Source organism: Heteronotia binoei, chromosome 17 (assembly GCF_032191835.1).
Source record: "Heteronotia binoei isolate CCM8104 ecotype False Entrance Well chromosome 17, APGP_CSIRO_Hbin_v1, whole genome shotgun sequence".
Lineage (NCBI taxonomy): Eukaryota > Metazoa > Chordata > Lepidosauria > Squamata > Gekkonidae > Heteronotia > Heteronotia binoei.
In genome coordinates this window covers 2,757,112-2,779,908 of record NC_083239.1, presented here as the reverse complement: position 1 = coordinate 2,779,908, position 22,797 = coordinate 2,757,112, and the positions used below count along the sequence as shown (strand labels likewise).

Genomic DNA, 22,797 nt, shown 5'->3' with positions numbered 1-22,797 from the left:
TTGCCATAGCGTGGTAAGAAATCCAGAGTGATGTTTAAATTTCTGGTTTATGGGCCTAATCTGTTTCTGTAGAAGTTCCCATTATAGGAAAGCATGGTGGAAGAGTGCAGTTTTACAGGCCCTGCGGAACTGTGCAAGCTCTCGCAGGGCCCTAACCTCCTCCAGCAACTCATTCCACCAGCTAGAGGCAGCAACAGAAAAGGCCCTGGCTCTAGTTTACTAGGGCCTAACTTTCCTGACACTGGGGAGTGTCAATAGGTTTTGAGACCTGGACCCAAGTGCTCACTGGGGCATATACAGGGAAAGGCGGTCCCTAAGGTATGCAGGACACTGGACCCTGGCCATATGGGCTTTAAAGGCCCATATAGGGCTACTAAAGCCCTGTATGCAGTGTTTGTCGATTTGGCACTGGCCTTTGACTTGATAGACAGAGAGAGACTTTGGGCCAAGTGACTGAAGACAAACACAGATAAGAGGTTGCTGTATCTACTGAGAGAACTTCATCAAGACACCCTTGCAAGGATAAGAGTAGGTACATCGAGTTCTTTAACTAGCAAAATCCCCACAGGGAAAGGAGTAAAGCAGGGCTGTGTGCTAACTACTACGTTTTTAAATATCTATATAAATGACATAGTTTCTAAACTAAACAGCCCTGATTTTGTACCACCTACGTTGGGACAACAAAATATATCAGTATTGCTATATATGGATGATATGGTTTTGTTTTCCCTAACAAGAATTGGTCTGAAGAGACTTCTAGTTAGTTTGATAGATTACTGTAAGGAGGAGAGATTATCTATCAAAACCAAGGTAGTGGTCTTTCGGAAAAGACCTAAAAATATATATCTGGAACATCCATTGCATTCCAATAGAACAGTGCAAGATATATAAATACCTGGGTCTAATGTTTAGTGAAACATTGAACTGGAACACCTACGTAGCCTCCATTAAATCAAATGCAAATAAACTATCGGGAGTAATCCTGAGATTTTACCGAACTAAAGGGGGTTTCCGAATAGATCCTGCTGTTAAGCACTGTTAAGTCTCTCTCTGTCTATCAAGTCAAAGGCCAGTGCCATATCGACACTTAAGTAGTTCCTCATGTACTGTATGGGCTAGAACTCCAGAGGTGGAATAAACAAATATTGACCAGCTTGGAGACTGTGCAAAACTATCTTTTGAGGCAGCTACTGCTTTTGCCTAAAGGATCGCCTGTGGCCTTAATGAGAGCAGAATTCAATATACCATCACTTAGGGCTCAAGTTGACATAGCGATCTTGAAATCAAAGCTGAAATTTCAACAGCTTCCAAAAGAAACTCTTAGTAAAATAAGCTACTCTGTTTTATTAAACAATGACAAAACTTGTGCTGAATTTTATAACACCATCTCATGATACACTGTGCTGGACGATTTACTTAGATCCTCCCTGTACATCTGGGATTTGCGTTGATGGGTATATAATGAGGATACATTACTAGACAACACACTGATAACCCAGTCAAAATCTGCATCATGGTATCATAGGATAAAAAAAGGCCATTAAAGAACCTCTTACTTGTCAGATATTGCAGTTTATAGCCTAAGAGCAGCATTTACTGCACTCCATTTTCAGACCATTCCAAACTGCTGTTTGGAAGATACACCAAGAAACCACAGGAACAATGTGGAAGATCTCTACCACTACATAATGTTTTGCCCTTTATATTCAGACCTAAGAGACAGATTCCTATCTGGAATCTTAAGCCAAATACATAACTTTCCTGACAATGAAAAGTTGGTTTACCTACTGTCAGATGTGAATTCTCTGGTCTCATGTAGGGTAGCGCTCTTTGCACTTGCAGCTAGAAAAGTTAGATCCAAGGTGACTCCTAGTGATGCATCACACTAAGCTCTGTAGTTCAGCATAGTTAATGTTATTTAACTATTTTAAACGTATTCTTGAAATTTTAGAAGCACCATACAGTTTTAACCTGAAGACTTGGTTTTAAGCTTGTTATTTTGAATGTAAATTCTATATTGTGTTTTTCAAAATGTGCTTTTATATTGTAGCAGCCAATGATCATGTACAATAAACTATTCACCTGCTGATGTAATACAGAACACAACACCAATTTTCTTCTTACCTCTTGCCGAAATAAATTCTTCTCCCAAAGTTTTATATACTAAATACTTTGTCTTTTTCCCGATAAACCTCTCTTGTAAGCAAACAATGCCTTGTTTAACTTTTTCATATGATTTTTTTCTCTTGGGGGGGGGCATTTTCTCCACATTAGGCATTTATAATTCATAATTATATTCCAGATATATATTCCATGCTTGTATCCTCTGAGTCAGGATCCTCTTTTTCCATTTCCTGTTGGATATGTTTTGAGTCTTTAGTTTATTCTGAAGGCTGTTTCCTCCCACTGTTTTATGTCTTTCCAAAAAATCCCTTGACTTTTGAGCAGAATTCAGCCTATATCTCCATTGTAGAATTTTTTTGTCAGTAAGAAAAGTTCCTTTTGTTCAGGATCTTGATTGGAATTTCTTTCAAAACAATAATTTTTGCAGTATCGATCTTAAATTTAACTTCAGCGTGTTGTTGTAAAACATAAGCCCTTCCCTCCCCCCTAACAAAATGAACCAAGACATCTCTTGACACTTTTTAAATGTGGCATAATCTTGTATTAATCCTATAGACGGTTGATTTCAGAGTCCATATCATTTTATTGATCTCTAAAAACTCTGCCAACATTTCTATGATTTCCTCTCTAACGTTAACACCAGAGGCTTCGGGCAAAGCTCTAAATCTCAAACAGAAATCTTTCTGAATTCTAATAAAGCCAATGTATCTCTTTCCAGTTCTCTATTTAACACATCTGTTTTACACTCCAAAGTTTCTATTTTCTCATTGGTGTGTTGAACCTCCCCTGGAATTTGTTTAATATAATTTTCAAAATTCTTAAGCTCTTCTGTGACATCTGCTTCCAAATTCACAAATTTACCCTGCATTTTTTTTAAAAGATGCCTCCATTTTACTTCCAAATCGCACAAATAGATTCTGTAAACTTCCAGGAGTAATAGTCTTATCTGGAGTTTTTGTCAAATCTAAGGATTGAAAATGTTTTCTAGTTCTCACCGTGGTTAAATTATGGATTTATTGTGCAGAGGAAGGAGGGAAAGGGTTTTGTGCAATAATTTTGTTAGCGAGTAGATGTCACTTTTGCACCTAATGAGTTTGGATCTTTCCCAGATTCTTTCCCTTGTTTTCACAGAAATTATCTTTCTGCCAACTGCAGACTCTCTTTATAATAAACAAAACAGAGTTCCCACAGAGTTTGGTTTACATGGTTTTTTATTAAAAAACAAAAAGAGTGAAATAGCAACCATGGAAAAGCCTTGTCTGTTTTATTGTTCTTTTTTTTCTGTTTTAAAATTAGCTTTTGCAGGCAGTTCTTAAAAGAACAGAGTTAAGTTATTGTTTAATTTTGAAAAGCTTGAAACAAAGAACATCTCACTGTAAAAAATCTTTCAGTGTCTCTGCTGTCAAGAAATGTTCATTCTGTCTATAAATTTAGTGGTTTCTTCATGTAGTAAAAGGTCTGGGGGGGTGGAACTTTAAAGTTTCCTGCATGGGCACAGGCAAAAATGTAAAGACTCAATGTTTCACTAAACGTTAGACCCAGGTATCTCTATATCAAACCAGGAAAAGTACCAGGTCCAGATGGCCTCCCAGGATTGTATTATAAAAGTTCTGGAGATGAGCTTTTACAATGCTTTTACACTACAGATTACAATGAACTGTATTCTTCAGGCTGCTCAACACCAGCAAACTGCAAGGGCCTTCATCTAAGCAATTTACTCATGAGGAAATAGCCTAATGAAGAAGTGGCTAATACAACACCTCTCTTTGTTCCAGAGAGATATATCAGCTGAAGTCTTTCCCAGCTGATTTCTGCCTTCATAGTACTTCTCAGCTGACATCTTCTCGCCATGCTCCCCCCACTGGAAGCCAGAAGTGGTTTTCACAGATGAACAGGGTTTTTTTTACTGTGGGGACTGAAGTTATGTTATTGGGGCCAAGACTTTGGTGTTGGGAATTTATGCCCCCAATGATAATAAAGGGACATTCTACAGACAATTCACGGATTAATTTATACATTTTCTCATAGACAGTTGGTGCCTGATGATTGGAAAAGAGTGACTGGGAAAGAGTGACCTTGCCACAAATGGATAGACTATCTGAAAACTATTAAAATACACAAGGTAAACTTCCTAAAATACACAAGGTAAACTTATTTGATTTGACTGAGAATTTAGGTTTGGTAGATATCTGAAGACAGATGTTAACTCAAAGAGATTTACATATTTCTCAGAAAGACATAGATATTTTTCGAGGATTAGACATGTTTTGGATCTCCAGATATTTAGTTTCTAAAGTTGCCAAAACAGAGATTATGCCCAATACTTTTTCTGATCATGCCCAGTAAATTAGGTGTTCAAAAGAAAAACTAGCACCTTTATATGGAGATTAAATTAAGTTTTGTTGCAAAAGGAAGCTATCTCACACTCTGTTTCAACTGAAATTTGTACTGTTCATCAAAGTTCAAAAATGTAATCAATTTAAATTGGAAAAAAGGAAGCAATTGTGAAATACTGTATAATTAAAAGAATTTTTTGAAATCAATTAAAATAAAGGTAGTAATTTCAGAAAAGTCTGGGATACAACTAAAGCTTTTATGAGAGGCCATTTTATACAACATAATGTTGAATTTAAGAAAAAGAGCCAAGAGAAATTACAAAAGGTATTAGATGAAAATAAAAGGAAAGAGGATTAATTTAAAATTCCCCAGGAAACATTAACACCTTGTGCCAAATAAAATTTTTACAACTACTGCTGTTCATGTTAGCAGTAAGACAAATAGAAATAAAACTGAATTTTGTAAAGCAAAGAAATTTTGAGAATACAAATAAAGCAGGAAGATGGCTGGCATATAAACTGAGACAAGAAAGAAAAGAAAATTATATTGAAGTTACAAGGAAGTGATAGGGTAGTTATGGATAATGTGGCTATTCAAAAATAATTTATAATTATTATGCTACCTTATATAAAGGACATGATATAACTTTGGGAGGAGGAGGAGGATGCACGGGGGGGGGGGGGGGGACAAGAACAACTTGGGAGTTGGAGTGGTAAGTGGTGGGGCCAGGGCCCTTGCCCTGGAGTTTGCGGAGGGGCCAGGGCCTGGAGACCCTACCGTAGCTATGGGCCTGGCAAAAAAACATTAGGAATGGTTCTATAATGACATGAGAAGTGGTGGAAGCTATAAAGAAAATCAAACCAGGAAAAGCAGCAGGTCCAGATGGCCTCCCAGGATTGTATTATAAATGTTCTGGAGAAAAGCTTTTACAATGCTTTTACACTTCAGATTACAATGAACTGTATTCTACAAGGTGAAAAGATGCAATTATGATTAAAAACTATAGACCAATATCTTTATTGGGCCTGCCTTTGGCGGGGGAGGGCGGGATATAAAAATAAATGTATTATTATTATTATTAATTATTATTAATTATTATTATTATTATTATTATTATTATTATTATTATTATTAGACAAAGACAGGGGAATATCTCCAAAAACAGACGTTACCTAAGATAACAGAAGAACAAAGACTGGGGAAAGTGGTGGGAGCTGTGGGGCCCAAAAATGGCTTCACAAAAATATAAAAAGGAAAAGGGAAACCAGGTGGAAGGGAAAGGGAGTCCCCCCTGGAGAACAAGGGCCCCACCCGGGCTGCTCACACACCGTAGCTGGCCCTGATCAACAGGAGGGCACCAGGCCATGCTCACTGCTGGAGCCTTGCATGGCCTCACCTCACCCTCAGTGCGCACTGACTCCTGGTCCTCCCCAGCTGTCTCTTTGGAAGGCAGGTGAGAGGCTGTACTGTGAGGGCAGACTGGGTGAAGGTGAGGAGTCAGTGAGTGAGTGGTACTGGCCTGGCCTGGCCTGTGTCCTGGTTGTGCTTCAGCTGTCAGCTCAGCACGAAGCTGCCCAGGATAAGTGCTTGCGGGGCAACCCAGCCAGTCAACTAGGGATGTGAATGTGTTGCAGCCTGCAGTCACTCACTCCAGCCCCCAGCCCCAGTCGGGCACCGCTGCTGCTCCCAAGGATCATCCAAGCACAGCTGCCCACCTGTCTCTCCCCTGCAGCAGCACCCACCTGAAGCCACCCCGCCTAGTGGCTCCACCAGCCAGCCTGCAGGCACACACCCCACTGCCACTACCATGCCCGAAGAGGCAGTCCAGGAGGCCAAGGCGATCGGAGACAGTTGAGCAGCCACAGGAGGAGGAGGAGGAGAATGCACCAGGGGGAACAAGAACAACTTGGGAGATGGAGTGGTAAGTGGTGGGGCCAGGGCCCTTGCCCTGGAGTTTGCGGAGGGGCCAGGGCCTGGAGACCCCACCGTAGCTATGGACTGGCAAAGAAACATTAGGAATGGTTCTATAATGACATGAGAAGTGGTGGAAGCTATAAAGAAAATCAAACCAGGAAAAGTAGCAGGTCCAGATGGCCTCCCAGGATTGTATTATAAATGTAATTATATTATAAATGTAAATTTTACAATGCTTTTACACTTCAGATTACAATGAACTGCTTTTACACTACAAATTATAATGAACTGTATTCTACAAGGTGAAAAGATGCAATTATGATTAAAAACTATAGACCAATATCTTTATTGAATAGGGTTGCCAAGTCTGATTCAAGAAATATCTGGGGACTTTGAGGGGGGGAGCCAGGAGACATTGGGGGCAGAGCCAGGAGCAAGAGTGTGACAAGCATAACTGAACTCCAAGGGAGTTCTGGCCATCACATTTAAAGGGACAGCACACCTTTTAAAATGATTTTTAGATTGCCCAAAATGATTCTCCAGAAAGCCTTATTATCATTAGATTTTATCAAGTGGTAAAATTGGTCCCATTTATTCTGAAAGAAAACTTTCTTTTTCGATGTAATTAGCTCCAGATAGGCTGTCTTACAAGCAATGTAGGCTTTAATTTTTGTTGGGTCTTTGGAGTGACAGGCCTCTTTAAATTGTGCTCTCAGTTCTTGTTTCCAAGCTAAACAATCTGTATCGAACCAGCTAGAGAAACTAGACCTAGACAAGATCACAGGTTTAGCTTTAGCACTACAGTAATCAATTAATAATGAGAATCCTGAAAGGGTTGTATCATCTGAATTGGAATTTATGATTGAATCCCTTAATCTGCACAGGGCTTCAGAGGCAAAGAGGGAAGAAAACTCCCTTTCTAGGGTCGGGGACCACTTGATTTTTTTTAGAACATTCTCAGAGACCTTCACAGATTGGGAAGATGATACCATATTAACCTCCAGATCCAATCTTAAGGATTAGGGGCAAGTGGTCAATTTTCATTGCTTGAATCAATGTAAAAGTTATCGATAGATGACAGAAGGTTGGGTGAACCCAAACAAAAATCTATCACACTGCAACCCCGTGTGGAAAAAATAGTAAAATCAGTTGTGGCCGGAAATTTGGAGAGACTATTAAATATTATAGCATTGTGTGTTATGCAGAATTCAATTAATCTAAGACCCGCCTTATTGGTTAAAGTATCTTTAGAACAACGGGGCAAACATAATTGTAGTGGAAGGGATTCAGCCGCTTCAAAGCCAAAATGAGAGATCCATTTCTGATTATTACTGCCTATCCGAGCATTAAAATCACCAAAAATCATGAGCTGAGCGGCATGGAATTTCCTAGACAAATACATCACATAATCAGAAAATTTCTCCCAGACAGCATCAAACTCCAGCTCTCCATTAGAAGGGGCTAAATAAACATTGATCATGATTAGAGTCAGTGCTGTGGAGGACAGCAATAAAGCCTAGGAAAATGGCGGGCAAGGATCCAAGAGGACCACCTTAAATGGTAAGTTGGATATGGGAAATCCTTTCTAGCACCCTGGCGTCATCAGTGAAAATACAGCCATTATGTTGGGGTGCCCTTGAGCCAGTTAGAGAGGGATCCATAGTCAGATCAATTAAGTCAGCCGATGGGGGACAAGGGGACAGGGGGTTGCCTGCAAGATCCAGGTTGATTGAAGGAACCGATTTCCCCGGCTGTAAGGACCTTTGCAAATGCCGCTTAGTACATTCAAGTCTTATGAGCATCACCTGTTGAACTTTTGCTGGAAGACTCCCAAATGACTGCATCTTCTATTGAAACATTAAGGAGACTATGCATCACATCCATAGAGGGCTGCACTGATGACTCATTATCCAGCTCGGGGTTTGATTGGGATTGACCAGAACTGGATACCTTAAAACACATCGAAGCCTTATATTTTACTGCTGAAGATGATGCCTTCTTCAAAAGATGAGGATTACTTCGCGTACTGTCCCTTGCGGACAGGTTAGGCAGCAGAGCATAAGTTTGAGAATTAATAAAGGATCGCACAGTGAAAACCCCCTTCGACCATAAGTAATTCTTTCCCCTCAAAATTAGTGAAGGAACGTTGGGGAATTGAAAGGTAAGCAGAATCCTCTGCATTTGAGACTAATCATTAAGAGATTTGATGGTAAGTAATCAAGTCAATTTTGTGATAGTTCAGATGAAGAAGTTCACAGAGATGAGATTTAACTAAAAGTTTACTTCTCCAGCATGGGGTCTTCCTGCCATAAGGACAAACTGTGATGCATACCTTATTGGGCTGTAGAACCAATTGTTGCATGTTCCTTTTATGGCCCACGCTGACCTTAGACTCCGTAAAGGAGCTCCGGGGATCCACATCCTGTGTTGCAGACGGACACCGCTTTAAAGAGGCTAAAGCTCCAATAGAGATATCATCCAGCTGGGCTATTGGGGCGAGCTCGTCAGAAGACATGGATCTTTCTTCATTATCATGCTGAAGCAGATATCATTGCAGCAGAGACATTATCATTGTCTCTGCTGCACCTTTAAAGCCCCCACCCCAGACTGGAGTCTACGACATCTTCGTGGTCAGACTCATTAGTCAGTTCATTAGTCAGTTTCTCCTTTTCTGCTGGTTCTGCTTTACTCTGCTCTGGTAAGACCTCACCAGCAGTATTGTGTTCAGTTTTGGGCACCACATTTTAAGAAGGATATAGACAAGCTGGAACGGGTCCAGAGGAGGGTGACAAAGATGATGAGGGGTCTGGAGACCAAGTCCTATAAGGAAAGGTTGAAGGAGCTGGGGATGTTTAGCCTGCAGAGGAGGCGACTGAGAGGTGATATGATCACCATCTTCAAGTACTTGAAGGGCTGTCATATAGAGGATGGTGTGGAATTGTTTTCTGTGGCCCCAGAAGGTCGGACCAGAACCAATGGGTTGAAATTAAGTCAAAAGAGTTTCCAGCTCAACATTAGGAAGAACTTCCTGACCATTAGATTGATTCCTCAGTGGATCAGGCTTCCTCGGGAGGTGGTGGACTCTCCTTCCTTGGAGGTTTTTAAACAGAGGCTAGATGGACATCTGTCAGCAATGAAGATCCTGTGAATTTAGGGGGGTTGTTTGTGAGTTTCCTGCATTGTGCAGGGGGTTTGACTAGATGACCCTGGAGGTCCCTTCCAACTCTATGATTCTATGCTGCCAGTGGTGTGGCCACCACAACTGCTGCTACCAGCCCCACCGCCACTGCAACCACAGTGGCCCCGCCAGCACTTGCTCTCCCAGCGCCGCAGTCAGGAAGCCCACTGGCTCTTGGGGCCCCCAGCAAGCACCCCCACCAGGCCCTCTGGGTGCATGGCCTGCCCCAGCGGGGCCATTGCTGAGTGTCTGAGGCTCCACTGCACGCTTCAACAGAGACCCGGGGAAGCTGGAATTTTTCATCATCCAAGCAATGGGGGTGCATTGTTCCCTTCAGAACTGCATGTCGACATCATCAGCACACAATTGGAAGATCCAGCAGCTGGCCTTGGTTTGTCACACTCTACGAGACAAACGCACCAGAGTTGTATTCAACCCAAGAGTTCCTGCATTCTCTACTGAGGTAGTTCGAGGACCCCATGAAGGAAACCAACGCTATCGCCCAGCTGGAAGCGATCAAGCAAGGCAAACGGCCGGTGAGACAGTATGCCCATGAGTTTCTCATGCTCGAAGCCAATGTGCACAGCTGGGACGAGCAAATGAAGGTCACTGCTTACAAGGAGGTTATTTGCCAACTTACTGCAATAGGTGCTGGTACAGGATAACCCTGATACTCTTGTGGGGTAGGTACAACTGTCCTGTGAGGTTGACACCCAGCTGCGCCAAGTGCAACTGCAAGAGGAGCGGGAATGGAGTGCTTGGGACAGCCGCCTGAAGCCTCAGCCATTGGGGAAACGCACAGTACCCAGGAGAAATGAAGGGCTTTGTTTCCGGTGTGGATCACCTTCTCACTTGGCTTCCAACTGCCCGCCCAAGTGGGCCTGCTGCCAGCCCCCACATCTGGAGTGCATTCAAAAGTACCATTCTGATTCATTGCATTATAATTACAATTGCTATTCCAAATAAGAAATTCTTGGTGAGAATACAGATATAAGGATGGACTGAGTTTAGCATATGTAGTGAGATAAAAAAAAACAAAACCAGCAGCTAAAATCTACCAAATCTTTGTCTTATTTTACCTCTATCTTCTTTAAATCTTATTTTATGTTCCATTTAAGACACTGACACTCTCCTCCTAAGGATGAAAAAAACAAATATTGAAGAGTATATGGAAAACAACTACCGTATTTTTCGGTCCATAAGACACTCCAGACCATAGGATGCACCTTCCTCCTGGGGGGCGATCCGCTGCTTCCGCCTCTGATCCCGGCACTTCCCCCGTGCCTGCCTGCCTGGCTCCAGCTCTGCTTCCAGCAAGCGCTGGGATCACTCCACACTGCCCCCACCGCAAACCCAGCGCTTCGCGAGCACCGGCTGCGGAGGGGGCAGTGTGCTTCCTCCGTGCCTGTCTGCCTGGCTCCAGCTCTGATGCTTACAGCAAGCGCCGGGATCGGAGGGCGGAGGGAGCGATCTTGGCACTTGCTGTAAGCGTCAGAGCTGGAGCCAGGCAGACAGGCACGGAGGAAGCACACTGCCCCCTCCGCAGCCGGCGCTCGCGAAGCGCTGGGTTTGCGGTGGGGGCAGCGTGGAGCGATCCCAGCGCATGCTGGAAGCAGAGCTGGAGCCAGGCAGGCAGGCGCGGGGGAAGCGCCGGGATCGGAGGCGGAAGCAGCGGATCGCCCTCCCCCCGGAGGAATGTACATCCTATCGTCCCTTCGCTCCATAAGACGCACACACTTCCCCCCCACACTTTTTTTTTGGGGGGGGGGGAGTGCGTCTTATGGTCCGAAAAATTCGGTAAATAACTAGATAAAATAACTAAGTAGCTAGATAAACTATTTTAATTTAGAAATTCCGACACATTTTCTGCTTTCAACTAAAAACTTAGCCAAGCAGCTCCAGGGTTTCTTGGAGTACACATCAGCTGTTGATCCATTTCAATCCAGTTTTCACCCCAGCCATAGGACTGAGACAATCCTGGTCACCATCAGTGAATCCAGGTTGAATTGCAAAGTAGCACACAAGCATACAAGATACCAAAATGTTTTAACAGATGCAAACAGAAATAACAAGCTAAGTTCATAAGGTCATTTTAGTTTAGAATCAATTCCAGGAAAAAAAAAACAGGCAAATAAATGTCTCAGAGTGTTAAGTGTGATTATATGACCCTGCTGTCACATCTGGATTGAGGTGGATCAGCACTGTTGCTGCTGTTAGATTTGACAGCAGTGTTAAGATATGGTTGACTATGATCTGTTGGCCCACAACCTTACTGATGTAGGAGTCTGTGGAGTAGCCTTGAAGTGGCTTCCTTCATTCCTCCAGGGTCGGGGACAGAGAGTGGTGCTTGGAGAGAGGGTGTCACATCAACACCCAGTGGTGGTGTGTGGGGTTGCCCAAGGGGCCATCTTCCTATGTTGTTTAACATCAATATGTGACCTCTCACCTAGCTGGTGAGGAGTTTTTGGCTGGGTTGTCACCAGCACCCTGATGATACCCAGCTGAATTTGATGATAGAAGAAGATGAAGAAGATAGAAGAAGATACTGGATTTATATCCCGCCCTCCACTCCAAAGAGTCTCAGAGCGGCTCACAATCTCCTCTCCCTTCCTCCCCCACAACAGACACCCTGTGAGGTAGATGAAGATATTGGATTTATAACCCGCCCTCCACTCCGAAGAGTCTCAGAGCGGCTCACAATCTCCTTTCCCTTCCTCCCCCACAACAGACACCCTGTGAGGTAGATGAAGATATTGGATTTATATCCTGCCCTCCACTTCGATGAGTCTCAGAGCGGCTCACAATCTCCTTTACCTTCCTCCCCCACAACAGACACCCTGTGAGGTGGGTGGGGCTGGAGAGGGCTCTCACAGCAGCTGCCCTTTCAAGGACAACCTCTGCCAGAGCTATGGCTGACCCAAGGCCATTCCAGCAGGTGCAAGTGGAGGAGTGGGGAATCAAACCCGGTTCTCCCAGATAAGAGTCCGCACACTTAACCACTACACCAAACTGGCTCTGCTGATAGGCGGTCAGCAGGCCACTGCCCCACCTAATTCGGCTGCAGGACTGAAGGCAGTGTGTGGACGGTTGAAGCAGAGCCAACTGAGACTGAATCCATCAAAAGTTCTGTGGCTGGGGGGCTTGATCAGAGGTTGAGGTGCCAACTCCCAACTTGCGGCTCTGGACAGCATGCCACTAACACCAGCTCCAACTATCTATGGAAGCTCAGGTAGCGATTGTTGCCAGGCTGACATTTTCCCAACTGTGTCATTTCAGGCAACTAGCCCCCTTCCTCTCTAGCCATGACCCTGCCACAGTGACCCATGCAATGGTAACCCCAAGACTGGATTACTGCAGATCACTCTACGTAGGACTACCCTTGAAGCTGACCCACAAACTACCGCTTACCCAGAATGCAACAGCAAGGGTACTTATAGGTAATGTCAGCACACATTCAACCTGTGATTTGCCAGTTGCACTGGCTGCATGTTGAGTACCGGCGCCTCTTCAAGGTTTTGGTTCTGGCCTTTAAGGTCCTTGATGACCTGGGACCAGCATACCTATGGGACTGCCTCTCCTGGGGTGCGGTCAGACGTCCAAAAAACCCCGCTACAGGCATGAGTTGAGCCCGCATGTATGTCGGATTTTACCGGGACGTTCACACATGCACATCTGTGAAGCGTGCTTAGCCCGTGCCCGTCCCACGCTGATGCGCCTTGCTCGCGGATTAATTTGCCACTGCTTTTAATCCGGAACAAGACGTTTCCTGAGCGCTTCCTGGGCGCTCTGGAGCGTCTGGACGGGCAATCGTTGCTGAGTTGCAACAGCGCTTCCCGCTTCCAGCTTCCCGCCACAAGCAAATGCATATCACTGCGCCATCGAAGGAAGGGGGGGGCCTTCTGAAACGTGCAAGCCCGGCCTTTTTTTAAAAAAAATATTTTAGTTTATTGCGTAATAGCGATATATCGATATATCGAAATATGGAAGGGAGGAAGACGATTCTCTCGGAGCCCAAGGAAAGCGGGCAGCTTTGGCCGCTCCGAGGAGGAGATGGTTTCACTTTAAAAGCCGCCCTCGGGGAGGGCCGGGACTTCCCTGGGCTGGCGGCGACCACCCCGCGCTCCTGCCTCCGGCTGCAGAGTCTTCTCCAAAGGGGGACCGAGAGGCGCGGCGACCTTCCTTCACTTCTCCTCCTCCCTGTCATCGATGTTATGTTTCACGTGCGCTTTTCTAAACAGCAGTTTGCAACATCACGTCCCCCTCCTCCCTTCTAGCCGGGTGTGCGTGCGAGTCGCGTGTCCGGCCCGGGGAACGTGAGAACCTTTGGCCGCCACCATGGGGATGTGTTCCAGCCTCCGGCCCAGGCTGCTGGGGGGCGCCCACCCGCCGATCCCTCCCTACGTGCCGGGAGACGCGGAGGTGTCGGAGCGCGGCGGCGACCGGACGGCCACCAAGCAAGAGCTCAAAAATTCCATTTCGACACAACGATATATCGATATATCGATAGAGCAGCGGGGAAACAAAAAAAAAGAGGTTTAATAGCCAGAAACCCCGCAAACCCTCCTGTTAGCGCCCAGCACTGCGCCTGCGCTAATGCGGATTGCCGCCATCTGAAAGAAGTTCCGGGAGGGCGCTGTGTGATCGAGCAGGGGACGGGATCAACACGGCACGCCATCGGAACTCCATGCTGTCTGATCAGGAAACAGGATGCGGCGGATTATCTGACATACGAAATAACGGCGCTTTAAAGATGGGTTGCTGATGGATTTAATGTAAGTGTGACCGCACCCCTGGTATGTCCCCTGAAGAGCAAAACCTGCTGGTGATCCCTGGCCCAAAAGATATAGGAAGTACTTCTTCACCCAAAGGGTGATTAACATGTGGAATTCACTGCCACAGGAGGTGGTGGCGTCCACAAGCATAGCCACCTTCAAGAAGGGGTTAGATAAAAATATGGAGCAGAGGTCCATCAGTGGCTATTAGCCACAGTGTGTGTGTGTGTGTGTGTATATATATATATATATATATATATATATATATATATATATATATATATATATATATATATATATATATATTTGGCCGCTGTGTGACACAGAATGTTGGACTGGATGGGCCATTGGCCTGATCTAACATGGCTTCTCTTATGTTCTTATATCCAGCTGTCCTCAACTAGACCCAGATCCTTTTTAGCCCTGGCTCCAGCCTGGTGGAACTCTCTACCCGGTGACACCTGTGCTCAGGTAGATAAATACATTTTAAATAGATAAAACAAATAAAAACGACTTTTTAAAAGCTCTTTTGCAGAGCACAGCTACTACAACCTAACTACAACTCCACTCGACTCTCCAAGTCTTCTCGGTTATTAAAACCGTCACCTCTCCCCCCCACCCCCTAAAATGGAGAAGGGAGGGAGTTAGAAGCAAAATAAATATAAAACTGTTTAGACTAAAACAAAAGTAAACTAAAGTAAAACTAAACTCCCTCACGGCAGAGCACTGCCTACAAACATCTGATTCACTCCCATAATATTGTGCGTCATTTTGGTTGGCTCTAATAAAAGATATTATGTGGATTTCGTTTTTAACAGAAGAGCAGAGTCAGAAATCAGAGGCATGACTTTTTGGAAGCACATTATCTCCCATCTACAGTGGTTGTCATCTTCTCTTACCTGTGTCACTGAGGTCAACCTCTTCACCTTCCACCCGGTGAGCCAGTTTCTCCCGGAGCCGTTCTATTTCTGCTTCCTTCTGTTCCAGTTTTTCTTTTAAAGAGGCTAGCTCTTCCTATGCAAATACAATTTACATTGACAGCACAGCTTTAGGTTTCAAAGGCACAGTCCTAAACTGAAATTTTATCGTTCGAAATGATAAAATAAAATGAGACGATGGCTTTTAATTTAAACTTGATGTTTAAAATCTTAATACACTTCGGCAATTGTTAACAAAAGTTTCCCCCAATGGTCTGTGCCTAGAAATAACCACAGATGAGGGAACAGTACACCTTCTGATGATATCATCCATTACTTATATGTATAAGTATGCATACATGCATGAAACATTTTCACCCACATTAAGCAGTAAATGAACAACTCAATATCAAATTTATCAACATTTAATCTATTTTAACAGTGCAGTGAAATGCCTGTGCTTGTGCAGATGCATGCTCACAACTCTTGGTGGGTGGATCGAAAGTGGAATAGAAATTATTTTGACTTGTGTGAAAATGCCGAGATACTTTAAGTACAAACCCCATGCAATGCCCAGGTCATAAACAGTTTATCAACACACTCAGCTGGTAAACAAAAGGGGAAAATGCTGCAAGAGCATCACAAAATAGTCAGTTTGCAGTGACACAAATGCAATGTGAAGAAAACATGCATGCTTTAGCATCAAGACTAAGACAAACTGCACTTTTCAACTAAATCTCTAGCCTGGTTTGGGATAAAAGAAAGGATCCTACAATGATGGTGAAAAGGATGCCCTAGAACAGGGGTGGCCAACGGTAGCTCTCCAGATGTTTTTTGCCTACAACTCCCATCAGATGGGAGTTGTAGACAAAAAACATCTGGAGAGCTACCATTGGCCACCCCTGCCCTAGAATCATAGAATCACAGAGTTGGAAGGGACCTCCAGGATTATCTAGTCCAACCCCCTCACAACTCACAAACCCCTCCCCCTAAATTCACAGGATCCTCATTGCTGTCAGATGGCCATCTAGCCTCTGTTTAAAAACCCTTTCTATAAACTTATTTTCAAATATTATTTCCAGAACTACATGTTGCTGTTGCATATTGAAAAGGTCGCCTTACTGGGGTAACTTCATGTTGTAGTTTCATTACGGGAAGTCAGTCAGATGATCTAAGCAGCCCTCCCTAATCCAAATTTGCTCTAATTCAGCCATGAGATCTGAAATAAGGGCTGCCATCACTGAGCTCCCTTAACCTAGCAGCAGGTTGGGTTTTTTCAGCCCTTAATCTAGGTGTCAAGCCCTGATTGGATAAAAGTGCGACCTAGCCGTATTTAAGCCAGACAGGTTTGAAGCATTACTGGATGTGTTGCCTTTAGCAGCTTATTTAAGAAGTCAAATCTGCAATCTCATTTTTTCTCGTTGTAAGCTTCTACAGAGGCCTGTTGCTGTCAAACAAACACACTTGCAACTGAAATGCTACTTACATTCCAAAACAAAAAGCACAGAACTGCAGCTTGTTTCTAGGAGTTAAAAAAACAGACACACACACACACACACATACACACACAAATCAAATCCACAGGAGGTATTTTAAAAGTACAGACAGGGAACAAGATGGAAACAAGACCACACTATCTGTGACAAAAAAAAAATATTCAAAGCCCCAGCAATCTTACTACACCTTCAACATCTGGCTTTTTTGCTCCATCCGCTGCTTTTCATATTGCATCTGGCCCACTTTGATTTTCATGCTAGAAAGTTTGGCCATTAAAGACTGGTAACAGAGATAGAGGAATGAAAGAGAAGTAAAGGTAGGGAAAAAAAACCAGACTAAAGATGGCTTTCACTGGGGATCATGGATTAATCTGAAACACATTAAAGTAAAGCAAAACGGACAACTGGAGCCTGAGTGTGCTCAGCATCACACAGGAAGGTCTGTTTACTGTGTAACGAAGCCAATGGTATTGTGCTGTGAGGAGGGTGGGTGGAAAAACTCACACCCCCTCCTGCCTGATCTTTCCAGAATACCCATCACCAGAAGGATATTACAGACAACAGCAGTGCTTTCAAGACAGAACCAGCGCTTATAAGAAAAGAGCAAGAAAGTAGTCAGGTTCTTTATAACTCTTTCAAAAGACACACAGTCAGCAACTTCTATTTAGAACACAGTCATCCTCACCTAGAAGGAATTTCATGAAAAACAAAACACTGGATTTATCTGAAGGTTTCTTCTTGTCAGTGGGGTAAACTCATGCAGACTGGTTAGGTCATGCCTCCTTTTTGCTTCAGGCAGGGTTATACAATTTTTTGTATGACCCTCCTGGGGCAAAGCAAGGCTGCCTTCCAGTCATCAAACAGCCCAGCTCCAAATATATCATCCTTACTAATTTCTATGCGTGCATGTGTGTGTGTGTGTGTGTGTTGGGAAAAATGGATGACTTTGTCTCACAATGAGAAGAAACCTTCAGGAATGTCAAATGTTTCGTTCTCATTCAGTAGGGAAAGTCATCCAGACTAGTTATGTAAACAAACAAGGTAAGGATTGGGAGATCTAGAGCAGAATCCTCTCAGTTCACCATTTGTTGAAGACCTTTTCTTCCAAAGGAGGCCTCAACAGAGTTCAGTTGGTCAATTCTGTAATGTCTTTATGAACAGGAGTCATTTTGTAGGAAAAGAGGTGCCAGAGCTCATTAGCACAATTCACTTGCATAACTTTTTTGCATATGCCACACACTTCTGACATCACTGGAAGGTATACTAAATTATATCAGCTCAGCATCTACCTTAAAATGTTTATTGAATTATAATTATCACACTAAAACCTTACTCCCATCATACTTTTTACATTACTTCCTCCTATGTGGCTACAATGGCACAATGAAGATTTCCATCTGTCTGCTTTATATGTTTTGGTTATTTTCCCATTTTTGTGAGGAAAAGTATTAGAAAGTTTGTCAAATCTTAAAAGTTCAGCAAAATTCTCACAGGGGGTTTGAACAATGAAGCCCAGAAGCAAGTATTTGGGGGGAAGGGGTAAGAAACAAAGAGCACAATAAAATGTAGAGGTTTTGGAACTTCACTACTGTGAGCTCCTGCCAAAAATGAGGCCTGCTTACAAATACAGAGAATGATGACCAAGGAGCTGCCCTACAGATTTCATCTATTGGTGCTCTGGTAGAAAAAATGATGTTGCTGCAGTCCTGGTGGAATATGCGGTAATGTCAGACCCATAGACAGGATTTGAAGAATTGGGGGCCCCTGAAAGTGCCCTGTTGTTTCTGCTTGCTGAGGGGTCAGAGAATTCTTCCAGCCCCTAAGCAAGCAGAAGCAACAGGGAGCTTAAGTTTCAGTCCTGGGCTCCGAAAGTGCCCCATTGTTTCTGCTTGCTGAGGGGTCAGAGAATTCTTCCGGCCTCTAAGCAAGCAGAAGAAACTGAGTATGATCACGTCCCCTAAGCAAGCAGAAGCAATGGTGTATGATGATGGCAGAATGCAGCCGAGGCACTGGAGGCTGGTTAGGGGCCCCAAGTCAGGGGGCCCTGCCTAGCAGTCAGGGGGCTGTGCCCCCACAGGCCCCCTCGTAGCTACGGGCCTGGGTAATGTTCTAAGGCACCTGAGATCCAGGATTTAATATGCCTTACAAATGCAAAGTTTAACCCAAAGCACAATAGTTGATTTAGACAACTTTTTACCCGGGTTTATCATGCTGTGTGCCACAAAGAGCTCATCCGTTAGCCTGAAGGATGCAATTCTGTTTACAGGAGCAGTAGTCAAGTTTATTGTATGTGGCCATTAGCCATTACAAACTAGAACATACTAAAATTTCAAAATTCAGGTTCCTCCGCAGTCCATCGAATAGTTGTGATAATTTCATGCCAAGTAAAATTGTCCATAGTCATATTTTATGTTCCTAAAGTATATAAAGTAACAGAATGACTTTCAATCTGGAAAGAAAAAAAGAAGTGCTAATGTAGCATTTTTTTTAATTTTTCCAAAAATTTCAGTTTTTTTCTGGGGAAAAAATGGAAAAAAACCTCGGGTTTTTTCCAAGCTTCAACATTTCTGGAAATTTTACATCTCTACTAGTGCATCAGTGCTAGAAAGGCAGCCAGGGAGGGAGACATGTGGAACTATAAATGTATTTTTAAATTCTTAGTCATCCACTTCAAATAATTAAAGTATGGAATCCAATCCAAGTTTTCTAATTGTTAACCAGTCTTTTTTTTTTTTTTTTTACATTTCAAAATGTGAAATAAATGGAAATCTGAAATAAATACAAAATGGTTCTAGGAAAAAAGCACAAAGAAAAACACCCAAAGAAAAAATCCCATGGGCATAAATGCTCACAGGAAAAAAGCCCCCATGGAAAAATGCCAACATAGAAATAAACCCACGTGGAAAGAAGCCCACATGGGAAAAAGCCCCCACGGAAAAATATGTAAAGCACCACAGATTTTATAATTGTGGAATAGGGTTGCCATGGAATAGGGAATAAGGTTGCCAAGTCCAATTCAAGAAATATCTGGGAACTTTGGGAGTGGAGCCAGAAGCAAGGTTGTGATAAGCACAACTGAACTCCAAAGGGAGTTCTGGCCTCACATCTAAAGGGACCACGCTCCTTTTAAATGCCTTCCCTCCATAGGAAATAATGAAGGATAGGGGCACCTTCTTTTGGGGCTCATAGAATTGAACCCCCTAGTCCAATCTTTTTGAAACCTGGAGGGTCTTTTGGGGAGAGGCACTGGATGCTATGCAGCAAATTAGGTGCATCTACCTAAAGAAACAGCCCCCCCAGAGCCCGAGATACCAGTGGATTAATTCTCCATTATACCATTTTTTAAAATTAATTCCAACTATGTTTATTTATTTCTTCCTTCCAGATACTTGCCAGAGTCAGTCCTGCTTAGCTTCTTAGATCTATGAGGCCTTAACTACTTATTTAAGAAAGAGAAGCTATCACAAAGCAGGCAGTAATTTGCCTAACTCAAAACCCATACATTTTGACATTCCTGAAAAGTATAGGCAACTGATACTTCACGATTTTGGTGTGGAAAAATCCAGACAGAATTCTGGCTTTAGGTGACAGAGATCTTATGCTTGAATTAAACAAAGATGCCTTCTATGGAGATGGCACCTTTGATAAAGTGCCAAATATGTTTTACCAACTGTACACATGCCATGCCAAAGTGGGTAATTCATATCTATCATTTATTTACATTTTACTTCCAAAAAAGAAACATGGGCACCTATAATAGAATGTTTGAAATAATGAAGCTATTGATTCCAGATAAACCGTTGTGGAGGCACAATGCTCTTAATTCCTTGTTCCATTTCAGTCATCCCAGTGTGTGGTCTTTATTTGATGGACTGCGGAGGAACCTGGCTTGTCACAAACTAACATTGGCTCTTTAGGGTAGTTAGTCCCAATCTCTGTTTCCACCCTTCATGCAGAAAGATTACCACATCCTATGGGATCATTTGAGCAGATCTACCTACCTAGTAGTGGCCTATTTGTTTATTACAAAAGATCTGATTAAGCAGACGTTTCCTCTCAAAATATTCCAGCGGTGGTCCTGGTAGATTTGATTCTCTAAACTGCTGGTAGATTGCACGCAGCTGAGCTTTCATTTCGAGACAATCACTGTCAAACCACTCTAGAATACCTATCTCCCTGTGGACTTGCTGTTTCACGGGTTCTGTCCTTAGAGCCCCAACAAGCTGAGTTATAATTCTATCATCTAAGTAAATTAGCTTCGGCGTTTGAGGTGACTTCTTAGATAAGGCCATCATTTCAGTTAAAAAAATTCAAATTAAGAAAATCCTCAGCCTTACAAGTCATTTCTGATGACCAGTAAATTTTGGGAACTCTAGTTCTCTCTCTTTCTGGGAAACATGCTCTTCACAGGTTTGGCTCTTTGGGGCCAAAAATGACTAATACCAAAAATCAAAGGGAAGTGACCATTTTCTGCACATCCCTCTACTATAAAGGATATAACCTGACCCACAAAAGATGGAGGAACCAGGACATATTCAATCACACTATACCCACCTCTGGCAACATAAGTAGACTCCCCTCGGAAATCAAAACAAAGGGAGCCGTTCAATATTAACAAATTAGATTGGATGCACAACTTGATTAAACAGATCCCTGAAACATTAATGTGGGTGTCCTTGGAGCATCTACACATAGCCATGCAGGAAGGAAGAGCCTCATCAGGGTCCAATCCCAACCTACTAGCCATGGCTAATCCATTTTGCCCCACTCTGGCATTAAGGTCACCCACTATTACCACTCCCAGGACAGGAAATTCCTGTTCAAAATCCTCCAAGAATTCCAAAAATGAGTTATATTTAGCATCTAGGATTTTATATTTAGCATCTAAGAGGCACTTAATGTATTTGCAAATTGCCACTTGATGGATGGATTGGTTCCTTGATATGGTGGATATCATGCCAATAAAGGTTACTGATCGATAGTGGCCCATTTTTCAAAAGTAGACCAGGCATAGTGGGTCACTGGCTTCCTTGCCTGAACCATCATGTCCATTATTTCCTTAGAGAAACCAGAACTCTCCAAGTCCATCCACTCAATCTCCATGCAATTAGCTGTATCCAGCCTGAGCTCTGGTGCAGAATGGGGCCTTCAGTCCGGAAGTCCTTCTTTGGAGGTAGCTGCTACAGAGTGCCGACTAACATCTTCACTAGTTCTGAAAACCATGGACGTGGTGGCCAGAATGGAGCAATGAAAATCACCTCCACTCTTTGTATTTTGTTCAGCACCCCGCTGATTAGAGGAGTCAGAGGAAAGATATAGGCATATATGAAATACTCTCTGTTTTTATCTACATTCTGCACATTTTTTTTATTCTGTAGTTAGTGTGTACTTTGTAATAGATAGATTCATTTTGTTCTGTGTTTTAGCTGCTCAACCTTCTAGGTTCCTGATTTTCTGCAACTTTATCAAGAAGCTATATCTCTGCAGTAGCTGAACTGTGGTTCTGGTGTCACTGATTGTCGTTTCCAAATCCTTGGCCCTTATCAGGGTATCATCTAGATAAGGGTGAGTGTGAATCCCTTTTTGTTTCAGGAGAGCTATTACAGTCCCCATGACCTTGGTGAAGACCAGTGGAGAAGAAAAATGGATAATGACAAAGGGTAAAGCCTTGCATTGGTAATGTTGATCAATGAATGAGAAATGCAGGAACCATCTGGAGGACTGATGGAATGTGCAGGTAAGCCTCCTTGAGTTCCAAGGATGTCACTTAGCGGTCCTGCTGCAAAATTTGGAGTATAGGTCAAAATGACTCCATTAAAAAATTGCATATCTTTACCCACAGGTTGAGATTCCTCCGCTTGAGGATTGCTCTCCAGTCATCCAATTTCTCGGGAACAACCAATAGGATAACCTCCTTGTAAGTCTCGATGAGAGGGAACTGGTTTGATAGCTCTGATGGCAAAGAAGTGCTGGATTGCTTTCTACAGGCTGAGTCATTTTTGTTCTATAGTTTTCTGTAGTTCTATATTGTTCTGTAGTTTTCTGGGGAAAACTACAGT

General features: G+C 43.2%; 1 protein-coding gene across 1 annotated transcript in view; it reads right to left on the bottom strand.

Annotated features, from left to right (window-relative positions):
• Window positions 1–22,797, bottom strand: part of PPFIBP1 (PPFIA binding protein 1) — a 212,621-nt gene that overhangs the window by 89,841 nt on the left and 99,983 nt on the right. Inside the window, exons 8-9 of the mRNA XM_060258534.1 lie at window positions 16,926–17,018; window positions 15,225–15,339 (exon numbers count right to left, since the gene is read on the bottom strand). Of these exons, the coding sequence (XP_060114517.1) occupies window positions 15,225–15,339; window positions 16,926–17,018 (208 nt within the window). The remainder of the gene's footprint in view (window positions 1–15,224; window positions 15,340–16,925; window positions 17,019–22,797) is intronic.